This window comes from Trichosurus vulpecula, chromosome 5, assembly GCF_011100635.1.
Source record: "Trichosurus vulpecula isolate mTriVul1 chromosome 5, mTriVul1.pri, whole genome shotgun sequence".
NCBI classification, from domain to species: Eukaryota; Metazoa; Chordata; class Mammalia; order Diprotodontia; family Phalangeridae; genus Trichosurus; species Trichosurus vulpecula.
Window position 1 is genome coordinate 151,116,288 of NC_050577.1, and position 20,611 is coordinate 151,136,898.

The 20,611-nt window shown below is 39.8% G+C and overlaps 1 protein-coding gene across 1 annotated transcript in view; it reads right to left on the reverse strand.

Annotated features, from left to right (window-relative positions):
- LRRC17 (leucine rich repeat containing 17) overlaps positions 1-20,611 on the reverse strand; it is a 67,834-nt gene that overhangs the window by 26,192 nt on the left and 21,031 nt on the right. The window contains exon 2 of the mRNA XM_036758520.1: positions 11,691-12,597. Coding sequence (XP_036614415.1) covers positions 11,691-12,462 — 772 coding nt within the window. The 5' untranslated portion in view covers positions 12,463-12,597. The remainder of the gene's footprint in view (positions 1-11,690; positions 12,598-20,611) is intronic.

The following is a 20,611-nucleotide window of genomic DNA, read 5'->3' on the forward strand; positions in this document are numbered from 1 at the left end:
GTCTCTCTGAACTTTTCTCATCTGTGAAATGGAAATAAACACTTGCACTACTCGGAGGATTGTGAGGAAACTTTATGTGTTTATTTTATATGTATTTGTAGAATAAATATGCATATATATGACATATAAATATATACAAAATATACATATATAAGAAATACTTAAGCAGTGATAAAAAGAAGGTTGCACATGTTTTTGTGCGAAACGAGTGTATGACAGTGTGGTAGAAGAGACAGGAGGAGGGAGAGTTTATTGTGAGCTAAAGCGATCAGAGGTTTCCTAGAGAAAGGAGGGCTTGAGGAAGGTCATGAAGTAGGATTATCATCATCTAAATTTGTGATTTAGTTTCCTTTTGCCTCCTCCAGCTATTTCATCTTTCCTTTCCTCTCTGTCCAAAGGCCAACACATACCGCCATTATTCGTACTTTTAAGGGTGAGCTAGCTTTTTTCCAGCTGTCCTGGAAAAGTCAGATCAGTATTTCTGTGCCAGTTTAGCCACATATTTACCACATGCATGTGCCTAGTACCTTCTATTAAGAATGTGGAAGTTAACCACTTTGAATAGGATGGAAACATGTATGTAGATGTGTGTATGTGCATACATATGTGTGCACATATGTGTATATATGTATGTATGTATGTGTGTATGTCTGTACATATAGCAGGTAGGTAGTATAGTGGGCAGAGTACCAGGCCTGAAGGAGAAAGACTCATTTTTCTGTGTTCAAATGTGACTTCACATACTTACTAGCTGGGTGACTCTGGGCAAGTCACTTAACCCTGTTTGCCTCAGTTTCCCCATCTGTAAAATGAACTGGAGAAGGAAATGGCAAACCCCTCCAGTATCTTTACCAAGAAAACCCCAAATGGGGTCATGAAGAGTCAGACGTAAGTGGAAAATGACTAAACAACAAAAATATATATTTGTGCGAGCATCTCTCTCTCTTTGTATGTGTATGTATATGTATTGTGCGTATGTATGTATGTATGTATGTATATGACACACACGCCCCAGCGACTTGCACAGTGGCAGCTAGGTGCACAATCAGTAGATTGCTGTGCCTGAATCAGGAAGGTGTGTGTGTGTGTGCGTGTGTACATGCACAGATAAGGAAATTGTGACCCAGGGAGATGACGTCATTTGCCCAAGGTCATTCACGGGCAGGAAGCCTCGGAGGCTTTCCTTTGACTCCAAAGCCAGTACTCTTTTCTCTGTATCGTTCTGTCTCCTTGCATGTTTCGTGCTACTCAGAATACTGGATTCACAATGAACAAATAATAATAATTATTTGATTGCCACTTTTCCTTCCTGTCAGCAACCTTCTTCCCATCCCTCTATCTTTCAGTGTTGAGGAAGAAATTAGAAAATTTTTATTCACATAGTCTTCCTTCTTGTGGTCTGTCCTTACTGTCATCAGTAACCAGAGCCCCTGTGAAGGCTTCTCAAGGGTAGTGGAAGAGTCATGAATGACCTTATTGGCTGCAATAAAAAGTACTTAACCACTGTTCCCACCTGGGAAGATTTATGTACCTCGCCGTAGCCGCGGCATTTTCGACTATCCACAGAAGCAGCTGGGAACAATTTACCTGAATGATTTTCAACTTTCACCATCTTAGTAGTAAAATGACTGCTCAAAAAGTTGGAAGGGCATGCTGGTAAATGTAGAGCTAAAAGTAGATTTTAAAAAATCCAACTTTCATGTAATTTTGGCAAATCTCATCTCAATATGGCACAGACATTCTTTTCAACTAATTCCACATTTCTTTCTTTTGAAAGACCAAGTCTTTTGGCAAAAAAATGAATAAAGCCATTATTCCTTTTTCCTACAATTTTCTAGGGCAGTAATGGCAAACTTGAACACACATGTAGTTAAATTGGCACATCACACATCCCCTGTACAGCAATCTGACTTATTTCAAGACAGCTGGAAAAAGGCTAACTCACCCGTATGAGTACATGTATGAATAATTACTATATGTGTCAGTGTATGTTTTGGCCTTTGGACAGAAAGTAAGGTGAAGATGAAAAAGTGGGATGAGGCAAAAGGAACATAAATTACAAATTTAGCTAATAATCCTACTCTGTGTGACCTTGCTCAAGCCCTCCTTTTCCAGGAAACCTCTGATCGCTTTGGCCCACAATGAGTCCTATCTATTCTCCCACTGTCGTGCACTCATTTTGGCAGTTAACATGTGCCGCCTTGTTCTTCTCATTGCTTAAGTATTGTGTATGTGATTATCTCCCCATCGTGATGACAAAGTTCTTGAGTATATGTTTTCTATCTCTTTGCAGCCTCTACAGCACCTAATACACCAATATTCATATAGAAGCATAGAAAACCTCAGAGGCCATCTAATCAAATCTCCTCATCTTACTGATGAGGAAATGAGGCTTAGAGAGGTTATAACTAGCACTTACCAAATACTTGTTGAATTAAATTAAGTAAAAACAAGGAAATCAAAGTCAAGAGGGTATAACTGGGGCATTCTATTAATGATCTTATTGCTATGTCCCAGGCTGAAGGATAATTCACATTTATATACTGTTTTAGATTTACAAAGTAATTTTCCTCCCAAGAACTTTCAGAGCTGTGGGAGGATAGGACATAGGCAAACAGACAGGATTCATGAATGAGTATTTACTGGAAGGCCTTCATGGTGGGGGGCGGGGAGAAGGTTACAGGATGACTTGGCCCTTTCCTGTGATACTGTGTTTTAATCTCCTTGCTGTTACATTGAGGTGGACTTACTGGTTTGGGGATACAGTTACTGTTATGTCGAATTAGGGTTATTGGTTCTGGGATCTGATCCTCTGGTGTCTGAATAAATGTTTTACTTCTTCTGTCTTCTACACAGAGAGTCTCTTCTATTTTGCGATTCTGAACCATACAGGCATATTCATGGTCACCATCGATATCATAAATCTTACCTTACTGATAATACTCTGTGAGGTAGACAAGGCAAGCCTTTTATTCCCTTTTTACAGATAGGGAAACAGAGAGGCTAATTGACTTGCCCAAGCTAATAAGTATGAGAGCCAGGTTTTGAATGCAGGCTTTCTAGTTCCACAATCTGGTCAGCATTTTGATTTTTATTACATATCAAAAAGCTCATTTGAGCATTGACTTCAAATCAAGTAAGAGCTTGGGTTTGATACCTTTCTTTTACCTATTCAGTTTTTTAAAAATATGAATGTTGGGAGAAGTGAGTGGAGACATTAGTGAGCATGAAGAAGAATGGGGAATGACTGGGTAACCCAGATCTGAATCATTCATTTATTTGCTTGAAATTCTAGCAGACATAAAGCAGATATCTCTAAGACCATCTTATTGAAAACCCATGAAGGAGAGCAGCCAGGTTTCTCATAGCTTGGTTGTGTTTACAGTGTGAATGCCATGATGGGCATTGCCTAGCCTATGAAATTTTGAAAATCTGTAATTGCTAATTACTACAACATGCTTGAATTGTGAATATCCATCTCCTATATATCTATCAATGCTGACTTTTAAAATTAGTAATGAATTAAAGTTTTGAGACTGTGATGATTTCTAAAAAAATGGTAATGTTAGAATTTAAAGACTGTTGACTATACATTTATCTACAAATTTGCTGAAAAGCTTTCTATTTCTCCTGTAACTCATAGATGCAAAAATTAGTATACAGCTGTTGCTGTCATTTTTGTTTAGACAGGCAGCCTTTGAGGACAGGAACAAATTCATCATATGAAGTGAAAGTGGTTGCATTTTGGAAGAAAGGAATAGGAAATGCACAGGAAAGAAAGAAGAAAGGCAGAACTGGCTTTGGGAAAGGAATAAACTATGGATAAAAAAGAAAGACCAGGGAGATAATTTCTTTCATGGTTGTTTAGTTCCTGAATATAGTGTGGTTCAGGTTCAGACATTTTCTATTTTACATAAAGTAGTCCTTTTCTCATTTTATTAACGGAAAACAGATCTCTCTACCTACTGCCATACATTCTGGGAGCAACAACAAAGGCAAAAGTCTTCTTGGCAAATAAAGGACAGGAGCCCAATAACGGCAGTTATTTTTTTTCATTTTTTCTCCTAACACAATGAAAAATAGTAGCCTGACATTCAAATTTTCACATAAGCATCACCAAAAGGAATCCTAATAAATATATAGACCCTAATTATAAATCATAATAAGACATATATACTACGAGATAATGATTTTGTAGCCATAATACAGTGAAGAGCTTTACACATTCTGACTATTGGGAAGTTAACCTACCAACTTTTCTAATATACCCTGTTGCTTGCAGTTCGTGAGTTAAGTATATTCAAGTTTAATTTGCTAGGTCAATGCAAAGCACTTTAATAAATTAAGAGGAACTCCAGAATTGTATTTCCCAAGTTACTCTGTGATTGTTCACCTAGTAATGTGTGAGATTGCATACTGGTTGCAGAGAGTTATAGGAAACAAATCTAGTCGTGTGGTTGTGACCTCAATAGCACTGGCATTACTTTCCAAGGTCACAGTGAATGGAATGGAGTTTGAACCCTGTTATCCAGCTGAATGCTGTCCTGGTTCAGGCTGCCTAAATTTCTACTCATGGTCCTCAGTCTATCACTTAGGAGTGGGAAAAGCTCTAGGAACCACTTTCCTTACACTTTGCCCTTATCCCACGAGAAAAGGAACCCCATAAGAATATGAAGGGAATATGGTGCCACTTTTATGTGACATTAGGTGGTCTGTTTTCAATAAGTTATTGATCCATGCCAAAAATAAAACATAGATAAAATACAAGAGTATAAAACATGTCTGAACTGCAAGGAAGTAAACAGCTGCGTGGCACTGTACAGAGTGTTTTGTGTGTGGGAAGACAAGGTTAGCATAATCCGTGTATCATCATGGTTTAAAAGAGCAAGACCACTACCTGCTGTCTCCTCAGTAGCATGGACCTTTCCCAGTTCTCTTTCCCTTATCTTACTCCTACTCAGCTTTATTTTTGTGGCTTCGTATTTCTGAGTTTGCCTTCTATTTTGCCCTACTGAGATTATTATTTGATCAATGTTTAGCTTGTTATTACTCTGACCTGGTGCCTGACTCAACCTCTTACAATGTTACTCACCAAACATTTATTGATGTACACTTGTTAGTAAACAGAGCAGGGTTATAGGTGCTGGTGGAAATCCAAAAATTGTATCAGGTATAGTCCCTGTCCTCATGGAGCTGACAGACCTAGGAGAGGGAAGAGAACTAAACACAGGTAAGTATAATATGCAGTATTCCATAGGGGTGTAGCAGAAGCTAACCCATGGAACTCTATTCATGCTTCATATTCTCTGCTACATGTGCATTAAGGAAATGAAGGAAAAAACCAACTGGAAGGTTCATGGAGGACTTTTTGGAGAAGGTAGCATTTGAATTAACCTTGAAATGATGAATAGAAATTAAAAGGTAAAGAGTGAGAGGTAAAGCATTCCAGGCAGGGGAAATGGCATGAGCAGAGGGTGGAGGCATGAAACCACAAGGTATGTTGGGGGAGAGAAAATAATCCAGATCATCTGGTACGTAAGAGTACATGGAAGAGGATTAATGTGAGATAAGTCTGGGAAAGTAGACTGATACCAGATGGTGCATAGCCTTGAATACCAGGTAAAGGAATTTGAACTTTACTAAGGAAGCAATAGCAAATCACTAAAGATTTTTAGGTAGAAGAATAACATGATTCTTTGTGCAAGAAAGATTACTCTGGCGGCAATATGAAGAACAAATTGAACAGGGGAGAACATAAATGTGGGAACACCAGCTAGGAGCCTATTATCTAGGTAGGTGGTCATAAGGGCCTGCACCAGAGAAGTCTCAGTGGGAATAGAGATATGGTTTGTGTTGATTCACAACATGGCTTGCCCATAGCCAGTGAAGGTCTGAGATGCTGCCATATGAGCTGAAGGTGGAAGAATTTTGAACGCAGAATGCCGTTCTCCCCTTTCTCTTTCTCTCTCATCTTTAATCTCTATATACTTATTCCTCATCTGCTGTCTTAAAAAATGACCACATCTCTCTCATCCTTATAAAAAAGACTCACTTAAGCCTACTGTGCTGTCAGATATTGTTCTATTTCCTCCCCTTTTCAGCTAAACTCCTTGGAAAAGCTATCCATACTTGGCATTTTCACCTCCTTTTCTCTCCTCCTCTAAACCTTGTGTAGTTTGATGTCAGACCTTATCACTTAACTGGAGGCACTTTTGCCAAAGTTGCCAATAATTTATTTGCCAAATCTAATGGCTTTTTCTCCATCCTTGTTTATCTCTCTCAACAATGGAGCACCATTGACTACCTTTTGCTTGATACTGTCTCCTTGGCAGGTTCTCATGCTTCTGTTCTCCCTTGGTTCTTTTCCTACCTGGCTGAAAACCTTCTCATTCTCCTTTATTGCATCTTTCTTCATGTTATACCTACTATCATTGTCCTCCAAAGTTGTATCCTAGATCTTCTCTTTTCTTTCTATACTTACTCTGATCTAGTCAACTCCCATGGATTCTATTCATCTCTGTAAAATTAATTCCCAGTTCTACACATCCAGCCCTAGTCTTTCTCCTGAGCTATAGGCCCACATTACCTCCTGCCTTCTAAACATTTTGAAGTGGACGCCACATAGGCAACTCAAACTCAACATAACCAGAATACAACTTGTATCATTTCTCTTAAACCCTCCCCTGTCCAAACTTCCCTATTGCTGCCAAGAGAACTGCCTTTCTTCCTCTCATCTAGTTTATAACATTAGTAACATCCTCAGTTTGCTAACCTTGAAGCCCTATATAAACACTATCATCTTTGTCATCGATGTTATCGTTACTACCTGCTGGTGGGGACCTATATAGACAATATTTTTATGTACTCCTGGGATGCTGACCAGCATGATTATTTGGTCCAGACATTCAGCAAGCTAGAGAAATACGAGGTGCTAGAGAGAGAAAATGGAAATTCCAAGTCATGACAGAGGCTGGCAAGGAGAATGGGTGGACTCATGACATTTTGCGGTCATGCTCAAGTGGGAGACCCCAGTGTTGAAAAAAAGTGGTGCTTCCTGAGCTTGGCAAGGTCCAGTCATTACTTCTCCTGACCTTTTTTGCCCTGGTTCTGTATCTATGGCCCCATTTCTTTGCATGTCTCAAAGGTGTCCTCATCAGATTAAGTACCAACTATGTTAAACCTTTCTTTATTCCCCTAGCTGTTAGTTACCTTCCCTCTAAAATTACCTTGTATTTATTTTTATAACCTTATAAATGTACATTTTGTCTGTGTTGATAGAAGGTAAGATCCTTGAGGGCAGAGACTGCCTAGCATATATTAGGTGATCACTGATGTCTCAGTAACTTACTGAAGCACCCAAAGGCATTTTGCTAGGTACCTGTGACCTGTGGTTCTCATTCAGCTTTGAGTAGTAGCTCACATTCACTCTTATTTTAGACCATTTAGTTTACTCAAGGCATAAGCCTTTCTGCCCCCATAGTAGAAACCTACACATCCAGCGTTGGATTGGGAGCTGTTTTCTTAGAAGGCATTCCACCCTTCATCTTGTGTTGATCTTGTTCTTCCTTCTTCCACAAATTATCCTTGACATCTAACAGAAGAATCTAATTATACTCTAGATCCCGTTTGAGACTTAGAGTTATTATCCAGAGCAGGCTTCTTAACCTGAGTTCTAAGGATAGATTTCAGGGGGTCCATGGACTTGGGTGGAAAAAAATTACATCTTTATTTTCATTATCTCCTGCAAAAAGCCTTTCATGCTTTTTCACCCTTAATGCTAGTGCCTTCTCCTCTCTATCGCTAGTGCTTAGTATACATCTCTTTAATACATAGTTGTTAGAGTATTGTCTTCTCCATTAGATTGTGAGCTTCTTGGGGTCAGGGACTGTTTATGTCTTTCTTTGTATCTGTTTGGAACATATTATGTGCTTAATAAATGTTTGCTGACTTGCCTCAAGTAACCTCTAACTGAAATTGAGCATTTCTTCCAATTACTTAAAAACTTTATTCTGAGAAGGAGTTCATAGGTTTTACTAGATTATCCATGACCCAAATAAGGCAAGAATCGCTGCCTTAGAGGGAACCCAGCAACCTGTTGTTGGCATATACTATAAGAGCACTGGACAACTCTAAACCACCCACAAACTCAACAAATGTCAGAATTATTGACCATTATTTTTTTAGATTTGTTTTTTTTAATTTTTACCATCTTCTAGATACCAGGGTATTGCAGTTATTGTGTAGGTGTTATTTTGTAGAAACTGAATACAGATACCCAGAAGAGCAATCACCAACTGCAGAGACATCTGCAGATGGAAAACTTTGTAACAATTCAACCTTGCTCATACCTCCTATGATTCATCTACCAGAAGGCAGTCACAGCTGTCCATGTTTCATGCTAGTACTGTTCCTCTGTTGGTAGCAAGAGTGGGGGGTGAAGGTGAGAGGCTGCATTTCTTATCGGTTTGTGTATCTCCATTCCTATTCCTCTACCCATCTCCACCTATCTACCCAGGAAAAATCCTAATGAATGATATGCCATCTGTGCTCTGACAGCCTGGCTACTGGTTGTCAAAACCTCGTCAAAACAATTACTCAGGAATTTTCTTGGCTGCACATGCCATGCACATGCACATTCAGTTGATATGTATATTTTGTGAAGTGTATGCCTGAGCCACAGATCACATGAAAAAAAACTAGCAGTCTTGCTGCAGCTTATACTGACTCCCCTTTGGTCTTGAGTGGCAGTAATGTTCGACTTCATGGTGAACCTGTCACCATTCCATGAGCATGATTTTTTCTGTAAGGCCAGTGGTATTGTGTTATTCATCTTGCCACTGAGCCTTTAGGACTTCCAAGTCTTTTCATCTGCTTTCAAGCTGAACTTTCTTTTTTATGTGTTGCCTCTCCTAGTTAAGGGTATGAACTCTTTGAGGGCAATGATGTCTCCATTTTTCTATTTGTATCCTCAGGAATTGGTATAGAGTAAACACTTAATAAAAGCTTTAGCACTTCATTCATTTGTTTGTTCATTCATTCATCCTTTCATCCATTCAGGATAGATCATTTTATTTCCTCCACTGAATTTTTCACTACTTCCAAGTTGCCTGTGTCTCAGAGAGATTTTTTTAGGCTCCATGGTTTCCCTACACCTTTCACCTCCAACAAGAGCCCTTAGTTCATAGTGTTCTTCTGAACTTCACTATTCACCATCCTTAAGTAAAAGTTTACCTTTCTGTTGCTTATAATCTTCAGTCTGATGGGAAGATTAAATCTGGAACAGTATCACAAGTGCTATTTTTTATATTATTAAAGAAACACCTTGTTTACACAACTTCCCATGGCAGAATTCTGCCATAAGAGCACACTTGACTCATCCACCCAAAATACTTCTTTACACATGAACTGTGGTTTCCAACCCTGGATTTTCCCTGAATTCTTACTCCACACTGTTCCCTGATGATTCTACCACTGTCTAAGGAGATGTAGATAGCTTAAACTGACACACGTGAAACCATATAAGGGGCAAAAGCCTAATATGACCGGAAACCAACCAATATCAAATCCCTGGAGAGCCTTCGCCAGTCAGGCATCTGGCCTGGTTGGTTAATGCATGGATGTGCCTTCCAAGAAGACAGTACATTAATGATCATGCAGCTAGCTAGTGAGGAGCATGGCATACTGATAAGACTTACCAGCCTCTAACTGGATATATCTCATCTTCCACCAGTTCTTAAACCTACCTGAAACCAGATTTTTGCCCACCAAAGCCTATCCCCTCACTCAGTTTTTATAAACAAAAATTCTTGGTAAAGGAAATACTAGACTTGCTTGCTGTATTGGGAATATTAAGAGCCTGATGATAAACTATGTGGACCCTTGCTTAATTGCAAGACTTCAGACCCTGTAGAAGCTTTTCAGAATGAATATTGCACCAGACTAAAGCTTTGAGGACTGGAAAATAATCATAAGATAAATGATGGTGTGATGTCTAAGCTATAAGGAGGTGAACAGCTGTACTATATTAATCAGAATGGCAAGGAAGGCAGGGTGTGGTCAGTACATTGTTCCAGCTTAAAAGATGGTACTGTGGGCAAGAACAATGAAAATTGTCTTCTTGGCAGGCTACACTCCCTTATTCAGTCCTTTCCTGTCTTTTCTGCCTTTTTTTCATTTTGTTTCTTTGGCTATCTGCTGTTGTCCTCTTTCCCATGCTTTCTTTTTTGCTCCCCTGGGACTGTTTATCATGAACCATACTCCTGGCTCTGCCTCCCCTATGAACCAGATGGGGCATAATCTGTGTACTACCTAGAAGACTCGCAGATCACCCAAGAGCCATCCAGCTGAACCCCCCTCATTTTACAGTGAGCAAAGTGAGACCCCAGGGAGGTTCAGATCTGTGCCCCAGGTCACAACGTATCAGCAGAGATTGGAGGTCAAGGCCGGTCCCCCTGGAGTCACTTCTTGTTCCACTGCACCGCACTGCCTCTTTTCTCAGAGCACCTCTATGATACGGGCATTACTTTAGAAAGGTGATACTAGAGGAGTTGTGTAACTTCCCTACTGTGGCAGAGCCCATAACTTGAACCCAGGCCCTCATGACTCAAGGTCCAGGGTTCTTTCAATTATACCATGTTCCTCTTATATCATCACACCCCTGTATCTGTATCATCATTTCAGAGAAGCCTCAATCTGTACTGAAAATCAGAATCCTTCACAGGGTCCATCTAGAGGTGACTACAATTTTATACATCATTATTCATAATAGCAAGGATAATAACAATAGCTTACATTAGTATAGAACTTTCAAGGTTACTCAAAGCTTTGCTCACACTTTCATCAATATTGTGATATTTTTGGTAGTAAGTAGTCATTTTCAAGAGGTAGGCAATGTCCTGGTCTTTGTTATTGTGATGTGTAAATTTTTTATTATTAAAATTCTTTGAGTTTGAATTGTAATTTACAAGCAGTTTTTCTACTTTGTGGCATTATAGTATGTAGCTGTACTATATAAGACAATATAGTAACATAGGGGGTACATATAGGAATAATTACAACACAGGCAAGCTAACTTCTCTAGTAGTTATAACTTTATATTAATTTGGGAAGTTATTGGTTATAACTTTGGGATAAAAGTAATCGAAAAGACATAATCACACGTTCCTTAGCAGAGTCACGTCTGTCCTATTCTGCAGATTTTTCTTTCTTTAGGTTCATTTCAGCTTTCTGTTGCACACTAGCCTTTCACCTTAGTGGGAGTAAGTCAGGCTGGTGGGGCACACGTTGGGGCCTAGTTTCATTCTCTTTTTTGTTTCCTTCTGGTTTGGAGTCATATCTGGAAATGAAGGCTTTCCATATATGCCAGAGGTTGAATTAAGACACATACACACACGCGCGCGCACACACACACACACACACACACACACACACACACAGAGGCATGGTTCCCCAGCTTTCAGAAGCAGGAGAGTCTTGGGAAGAATGAGAACATTCCTGTTGCCTTGCTCTATCTCCACCTCAAGCGTTCCTCACAACCAAATGTGGTCAGAACATATCAGAGCAAATGCCACAACCATGATAGTAAGACGAAGAAAATAATATCAGGAAGTACCACGAGAAAATATAACATGCAAAGGAGCACTTTTAACAGCTCATATTAATAAAAAAGAAGGAAAAACCTGCGTACAAACCTTTTCGTTTGCAATCGAGTGTTTGTATGGGAAACACATAAATGTGGCAAAGAGAGGAGTCAGCCTCAGGCTTGACAACCGTAGGTCTTCCTGATACTTGGGTCTTGGGGGCCGGTTGCTCCATTTCATCTCCGTTACATAACTGTTCAGATTTTATCTGCTTCAGCTTTTGGTTTTTCAGTTCTTGTGGGCTTTCGCACTTAGCATAGTTCCCCAGATTCCTGTTCCTTGGGATCTGCAGCATTGATATCAGCGTATCCATCTCACAAGTACAGTGCCAAGGATTGTCATAGAGACGTAGATAGCTTAGAAGAGGTGTATAAATGAACACCTCCTCTGTCAGTACCTTTAGTTGATTGTGCTGAAGTAAGAGGGTGGTAAGTCTGTTTAAACCAAAGAAGGCCTCACTCTCAATTTTGGATATATCATTCTGCTGTAAATCCAGGCTTTTCAGTTTTTTGAACTTGGAAAACATATTATTCTTCAATATACGGATTCTATTTCTTGCTAGCAGCATGTGCAATAAATCATCAGGCCAACCAGGCAGAGTATAAACTAGTTTTCTTTCTTGACAATCTAAGTATTTTTCATGAAGATAAGTATATACGTCACATGGAAGGCCTGGTGCATAACGCTTCACAGTGCCAGAGGCCCTCCTGCCATTGTTTGCCCTTCCATTGTGAGCTTTGCTTCTTGAACTCCCCAAACTTGTCTTCCTAAATTCAGCTGTTTTACAAAAGAAGAGGAATATGATAATGGCAACCACTTGCATCCTGACATCCAGCTGGCCTCAATTGCTTTGTGTGATAGATGAAACTGTGAAAGGATTGCTTTGAAATATGAGTTTGTGTAATATTAACTAATGCCGTTCAGAAACGATGAGATACAGCTGGAACCTGTGGAACTCCTGGGTTGGAAAAGAAGAAGAAGATTAGAAATCGTAAGGACTTTTTTAGATTTCTATATGTGAAAAGGATGTTGTAATTTAGTCATCACATTTGTTATAGCACATAGAAATGCTAACTTTTTCCAAAAGGAGGTTCATAATGGAGGGATCAGAGGGTCAGGAATTCAGAGCTGAAAGGGATCTTAGAGATCATTTAGTCTAATCTCATCATTTTACAGATGGGAGAACTGAGGCCCATCGAAGTCAAATGACATTCACCTAGATATTAAGGGGTAGACTCAGGATATGAACCCAGGTCTGATGGTTCTAAATTCAGCACTTTCTCTATTATAACAGAGCACGTCCCTCCACTTTTTTCCTCCTTGTTTATTTTGCTTATTTTTGATTTTCTGTCACAAGTCACATCAAGAGTACATTGTTTGTCACCATATCTTCTTCATCTTTTGTATGCCCCACATTAAACACATAGTGGGCATTTCATGAATACTTGTTAACCCGATCACTCCTGAGTGTTAAGACATTTTCCACTTTACTTTTTACTTGAACTGAGAATTTTCTGAATTATTTTGTTTCACTAATTATTCTATAATTATCATACTCAAGAAAACACTTAATGAAAGTGTCATTTTTTCCCCTGAATCATCCTTGAAGAGGTTAACTTCTTCCAGCTCCATTACAAGTAAAGGAGGCAAATGGGGGGAATTATGCAGAGCTTGAGTTTGGCATGGAATGAGTGAAAGTGAAAGATTTGAAAGTGGAAAGTAGAAGACAGTGTAGAGTTAAATTTGTTAACTATAAGGTCAGATTTGAAAAGGTAGGCAAGAAAAGTGAAAATGGGGTGATGGACAAGGAAGATACTGAGGAGTTGTTTGGCATTTTGTTGGAGGAACAGCCTTAAAACTGATGATGACTGGATGCAATTTAGCTGTCGAACATTAAGCAAGAAGCCTGAGGAGTTACTAATCCCAAGTCAGTTTTCAGCTTCTGATAGATTTTCTGCCCTTATTAAAGACTTTAGCAAGTCATGGTTAAAAAATAGACTTAAAGCTTTAAGGCATAAATTAGCTGAAACTATTATGTTTTCTAAAGCGCTTGGTGTCTATAGTAAAGAATCTAATATTCTGGCAGAAAGGCCTATTACAGCCCAGGCTCTGAGAACAGATCTTATTTATGGGAGAAAGCTGCTTGGGATTTTATCCTTAGTCTGAAGACTGGGTGTCTGAACACTCCATTTTTTTTAAAGAACTCTAGCAAAAGCCTCTGGACTTTCAGATAAAAAAAAGATGGCAGAGCATGTCTGGAAAGAAGTACTTCAGCTAGGGATGGTAGCCAACTCTAAAAGTTAGAAGTGCAGAGAACTTCCACAATCTTGTGTTGAGTGGAACCGTGCCTGGCACCCACCTTAGGAGCAGTGAAGCACCATCAACAAGAGCCTACATGAAACCAGTAAGGAGACGTGCCTGGCAAAGATTACATGTCATACCCTCATTCATAGTGGAGACTATATACTGGGAGACTATACACCTTGTGTTGCCAACAGGAAACAAGCCTAGCTAGCCTGGCTTGATGATGTCATTGGAAGACCTTAGCGGTCCTGCAGTGTCCTAGGTATGAGTTGCCCCTCCTCGTGTATATCTTGAACATAGGTGATCACTATACTATGCCCTCTTGTATGTTTCCTGTACTGTATATACTTTGGTCACATGTTCAAAAAGAATGTTTGCCTTTTCATGTGTAGTCTTCAGGAGTGCTTTAGGTTTATGGGAGAAATATTTTATTATTGGTTTTCTTAGTAGGTTGTTGTTGTTACCATGTCTGACTCTTTGTGACCCATGGGCATGCCAGACTCTATTGTCCTCTACTACCTCTTGAAGGCTGTCCAAGTTCATATTGTTGTTTCCATGACGCTATATATTTATCTCTGCCATCCCCTTTTCCTTCAACCTTTCCCAACTTCTGGGTCTTTTCCAGTGAGTCCTATCTTCCCCATTATGTGGCCATAATATTTAAGTTTCAGCTTCAGTATTTGTTCTTACTATGCTATTTCATTAAATAACTTTAACTTGAACTAGTTGTGCCCTCTGACTGACTAGTAAAAGCACACATATCAGTGGGGACTTGTGAACTATAGTTTTGAGTAATTGTAGACCTCAGAACACCTTGAGCTTGAGATGACTTGTTTTGGGGACCCACATGAAGACTGGGAGATGCCCCTAAGGTGCCACCCTAAAATTAAATTAAACATTTGCACTAAAATATGAAAATGTTTCTGAAATGGGTTATACTGTCAACTAATATCTTGGTTATCAGTTCCTTATCAGAAATTAGTTGAAAGCCAGGTGAGAGCAATATTTTTTGTGGAAGAGAGTACAGGCTAGCTAAGTAATCAGAGCTATTTGGGTGGAAAAGAGCTCTGAAATAAGGCCAAAACAAAGGGATACTCAAAATTTGCCTCAAAAGTGGAATGCAGATACATTTGTTCATATCGACACAGATATCAATCAAAACATTTCCTTTATCTCGCCGTTAGTGTGGTTTTTTAATTCATCTAGAATTGTGAACAATAGGTGCCCTTAGGAAAAATATTTTGAAATAGTGGCCTCATTCATATTCTATAACAGGGAAGGTGTTTCAGACAGTTACCCTTTGCCTTCCCTATGAAGGAACTTATTCTTCATTGTGAATTGTCTTTTTGGTAGGTGTTTTGTGCTATGTAGGACATTCTCTGAAAAGGTGGCTTAAATTTACAGTAGCTTTTGTCTTCTGGATGCAGAGAAAAGGAACTAATCACAAGACATCTCTCCAATGAAAGCATAACCTCACTTACCTTGGTGTCATTATCAAAACTAAGGAACCAGTAAGAAAGCAAAAAAGGTCTCTAAATAAAAAAAAAATGTTACAAAGTCTATACATTTAAATTCATGGAACTTGTATCCAGAATGGCCCCCAGAGGTTCTTAGCAAGGCATGATTTACCAATATTTTAGGGTTCAAATAAGTAAAATTATCCAATTTCCTATCCCACAGCCACCAGTCAGAAGGTGTGTGAGGGAGGACATTTATTACTATAAACATTTATTTAGTACTTTAGGGTATACAAGGCGTTATTCTCACAACAGTCCTGGTACGTAGAGAGTATAGGTGTTTTTGTTCCTATTTTATAGAAGTGGAAACAAAAGCTCAAAGAGATTACTTGATTTACCCAGGATTACACAGGTTATAATAATGTGTGATGGGTGTGTGCTGGGGTCAGCCCAGACCAGCTCCGATTGCTAAGTTTCCACTGTTAGCATTCATGTCTTGGAAATTGTGCAATGCTGCAGATTAGGGCTTGATTTGTTGTCTTGTTGGTTGTCTGGATTTTGCTGGTGTTGAGTCATTCAATCATGCTCAACTTTTAGTGACCCCATAGACCACAGCATTCATGGCAGAGATGCTGGAGCAGTCTGCCAGTTCTCCCTCCAGCTCATTCTGCAGATGAGGAAACTGAGGCAAACAGGGTGAAGCGCCTTACCCAGGGTCACACAGCTAGGCAGTGTATGAGACCAGACTTGAACTCAGGTCTTCCCGACTCCAGGCCCAGCTCTCTAGACTTAAGAAAGTGTTAGTAATGAAGATTAAACTTACAGTGTGTCCTACTGTACTTTTTTTTCTGGAGAGAAGTGATTGTTAAACATTCATGAGTGCACTGCTGTCCAGGAGTCTTGGTTTTAGGATTTGAATCCACTGCTGTTTCCACTATATTATGCAAGATACTAATGGTAACATTATAACAGCAGCTGATGCTAAAACTATAAAAAGCAGGCATAAAATCTCAGAAGCCATAGCCGTGTGGGGATGCTTAGCCCTGCTCAATGACCCCATGGGTCATACACCCTCAGGCACCTCAGAGTGATTGCGAAGAACCTTTGAGCTCATATTGATGGGGTGCTCAAGCCCTGGCCCTAAGATCGTGTCTCTGGAATCCTCCCAACTTCTTAGCAGGCCCCATATTATCTTATCAGAACAGACAGAGGGTGCTTGGCTCAAGGACTCTTCTTCCTGCCAGGTCCCCAAGGTCCGTGCCTCTGACAGCCCCCCACACTTTCCCACCCATGGCTTCCAAAGATACCTGGACCCTTAGATGACCTAATGAGTGTCCCTGGCACTCCCTTCCCATGCTCCTTTTCCATATCAACCCCAGAACCAGCCTCAGTCTCCCGCAGATTCCCGTGAGGAGCCTTGCTCACTTTTGCTAAAGTATTGCAATCAACTTTTTGCCACTTGACTAAGAGAAGGCTTGAGTGTGTGAATTCATTCCAGGCAAATCTGCCTTGGTATTCTCGTGGTCCCAGTATGCCAAAACCTTGTCAATATGTAAGTCCACATAAAAAAACCACCTTTAGACTGAATTCTGGCTCATAAATATTACTATTTTTAGATATATGTAAGATGCTATTGTGATTAACAAAATACAAGTTAATTTGAATGTTACTAAATTCGTAATAGCATTCTTTTTTCTCAAGCAGTGGATATATACATACACGTGTGTGTATACATACATACATATGTGTGTGTATATATACAGCATATATATGTGTGTATGTGTATGTATATATATATGTATATATATATATATATATATATCGAGAGAGAGAGAGAGAGAGAGAGAGAGAGAGAGAGAGAGAGAGATTACTATCATGCCTGAAATTTTTGATGTGAAGGGATCATTATTCGTGAAAATGTTAGAAACCACTATTTTATAGGCTAGGCCAATAATTTATTTTTTACATTTATAACTCAAGTCATCAAAAAATTAAATTATATTTTGAAAAAGGTTAAATAATGAAAATCAGCCTGTTGCAATGAATTCCACACGATCTGTGTTTGAATGCTGACTCTGCCACATGCTATGTCACTTGGACCAGTCATTAACCTTTCCAGGCCTGAACTTTCTTGTCTGTAAAAGAAAGGAGTGGGACTAAATGATATTTAATATCCTTTCTAGATTTAAATCTATGTTCAGTATGATATACTTTAAAAAGTAGAGAAATGTGTAATACATCTTAGAAAGATTTGTAGTAGAGCCTATTTCCTCACCTGTAAAACAAGAGAGTTGTACTAAACTAATATTTAATGGTCCCTCCAGTGATAACATTGTAAATTTCTGTATACTTGAATGAATAGATTTGAAGTTTAACTTTAAGGACTAAACTTTAATTATATTGAAAGCTCAGTAATGTGTAACAGCTAATTCCCTGATAATAGCAGACCAGTAAGGCACAAGTACAATAACAGCTGTGAGTATATTTAAATACTGAATATGGACTAAAATAATAAACAAAACTATTGAGTAGCTTGATTTATATCCTTTGTGCTGATTTCTATATGGGTGAAAAAAACCCATGGATTTTTTAAAGGAAGGAAATAGAAGTAAAAAGTGAGATTTAAATCTGCTTCCATGGCTATTACATTCTACACAGGCCATTATAATTAAAAATACTTTGCCTTAATTGCTGGTTATTTTTATAAATCATTACGTTGATGCTAATTTTTTCCATGTGTTTACTTTTGATTTTGAAATATCTGTGGTTTGTTAGTTGTTCAGTTATTATCTTTATGCAGATGATTTCCTGATCTCTGTATTTAGCCAGTCTTTCTCCTGAGCTTGTCTCTCATTACCAGCTGTCTAACCGAACAGCTCAAATTAGATGTCCCCTCGGCATCTTCATCTCAACATATCCGAAACAGAACTCATTCTCTTTCCTTTTTAATCCCGTTCTTCGTCTCTCCTTTGTCATTTCTGCGAGGGCACCACTATTTTTCTTGGTCAGACAATTTTGCAACCTCAAGCTTATCTTCAATTTCTACCTCTCTCTCACCCCAGATATCCAGTCAGTCGCCAAGTCTTATTGGTTCTGTGTGCACCTCTCTTGCATTTGTCTCCTCGGTAATCACATGACCACCACCTTTGTTCAGGTCCTCATCACCTCTTGCCTGTATTGTTACAGTAACATCCTGTCTGATCCACCCTCAACACAGCTGCCACATGGATATTCCCAAGGCATAGGTTTGACTGTGTCACTTCCTCGCTTAGTAAGCTGCTGTGGCTCCCTGTCATCCCTAGGATAAAATAGAAACTCCTCTATTTGCCATTTAAAAGCCTTTACATCTAGGCTTCAGCTTTCCTTTAGAGCCTTATGAATTATTGTTCTTTCTCAAAATCTCTGTGGTTCAACCAAACTGGCCTTCACACATGGCATTCTATCTCCCATCCCCATTCCTTTGCATAGGCTATACTCCATATCTGGAACATCCTTCACACGCACAGCTACTTCTTAGGATCCCTAGTTTTCTTGAAAATTTAGTTCAAATAAATTCTGCACGAAGCCTTATCCCCTCAGTGTCTAGTGCCTTCCCACCCCAAATTATCTAGTATTCTTATATTTGCTATATATGTGTATATGTTGTCTCCCCTGATAAACTGTGGGCTTCTTTTAAGGGCAACGACTCTTTCATTTTTGTCTTTCACTGCTCAGTGCTTAGTATTTAATAAACGCTTGCTGATTGACTATTTCATTTCCCTGGCTTCCTTCAAGGGCTTTTCCAGTTCCCCTAGCTTTTGGGGCCACTCCCTCTGAGGTTATGTTCCATCTACTTTGCATAGCTCTTATATCTTATATCTTATCTTTACATATTGTCTCCCTTACTGGACTGTGAGCGCCTTGAGGACTGAGACGTCTTCTTTTGATTTGTATTCCTAGCCCTTAGCACAGTGCCTGGCACATAGTAAGTGTTTAATAATTGCTTATTTACTCACATCCAGGCTGAGTATTTATTATGAAGAATGAATAACTTAGACCCAGGCATAACCTAGACCCAGATTGTGAGAAGTGTAAACTGCTGTGTTATCACTGTTTTTGCCATTAGTTAAGCATTGGCCAATGAGAGCAGCTCTTATGAGTATGTACAGTGGGCACAGCTGTTGTGTTCTATGGAGCATGTGCAGACATTTGGTCTCATATCTGTTCACGAACCACATGGTGAAGAAAGACTTTTGATTGGCTACTGAGCCAGACAAGGGTACATTCAAAAGGGGCTAACTGGCCAAAATAAGTTTCCTGCTATTTCCTGAATTCTGATGAGAGAGATATCCAGTTTCTGGTTGGGGACAGGCCTTAGGTCTTCCCTACCCAGGACTGACTTGTGGACTGTGAATACAGATTTCTGTTTTCCTCTTTGCGTTTGTTTTAGGTGAAAATATATTGGAGAGCTACTGGGTGTTGAGAGTTAAGAATGGTGAGACACCAGATGCCCCGGAGGTATAGTCTATCCTAAATTTTGTGGCAAGCCTAGATAGTGAGGGGTGAAGTCTGTAGCCATCTGTTCGATCTAATATTGATTAAAAGATAGCCAAGGGGCAGAGCCAAGATGGTAGCTGGAAAGCAGGGACTGGCCTAAAGCTCTCCCCCAGGACCCTCCAAACACCTATAAAAATGGCTCTGAACAAATTCTAGAACTGCAGAACCCAGGAAATAGCAGAGGGAAGCAGGGCTCCAGCCCAGGACAGCCTGGATAGTCACTGGGTAAGGTCTATCGCACATGGAGCTGGGAGCAGAGCTCAGCATGGGCTGCACCTGGATCAACCAGACCCGGGATCTGGGTGGAACAGGCCCTAGCGCCCTGAATCAGTGAGTTGTGGCAGTTACCAGAAGTCTCAACCCATAAACACCAAAGACAACAGAGGTTAGTGGGAAAAAACTGCAGGAACAGAGTGAAAGGAGTTCACAGTTTGGCCACTGCCCCAGGGGGAGTGGAGGTGGTGGAGCTACAGAACTACAGCTGCAGTTGCTTCTGGCCCCAGGCCCACCTAGTGGGAGGAATTAAGTGGCAGATCAGAGCAGGAGTACAGAGCCTGCTCAGATCTGAGTCGTGGTCGAGGTTGGCAGTTCTTGGGGGAGGAGGAGTGCTGCTGTGGCAGAGCTTGTGGTGTAGAAAAAGCTCTCAAAACAACAGTGCAGCCCCTCAACTTTGGG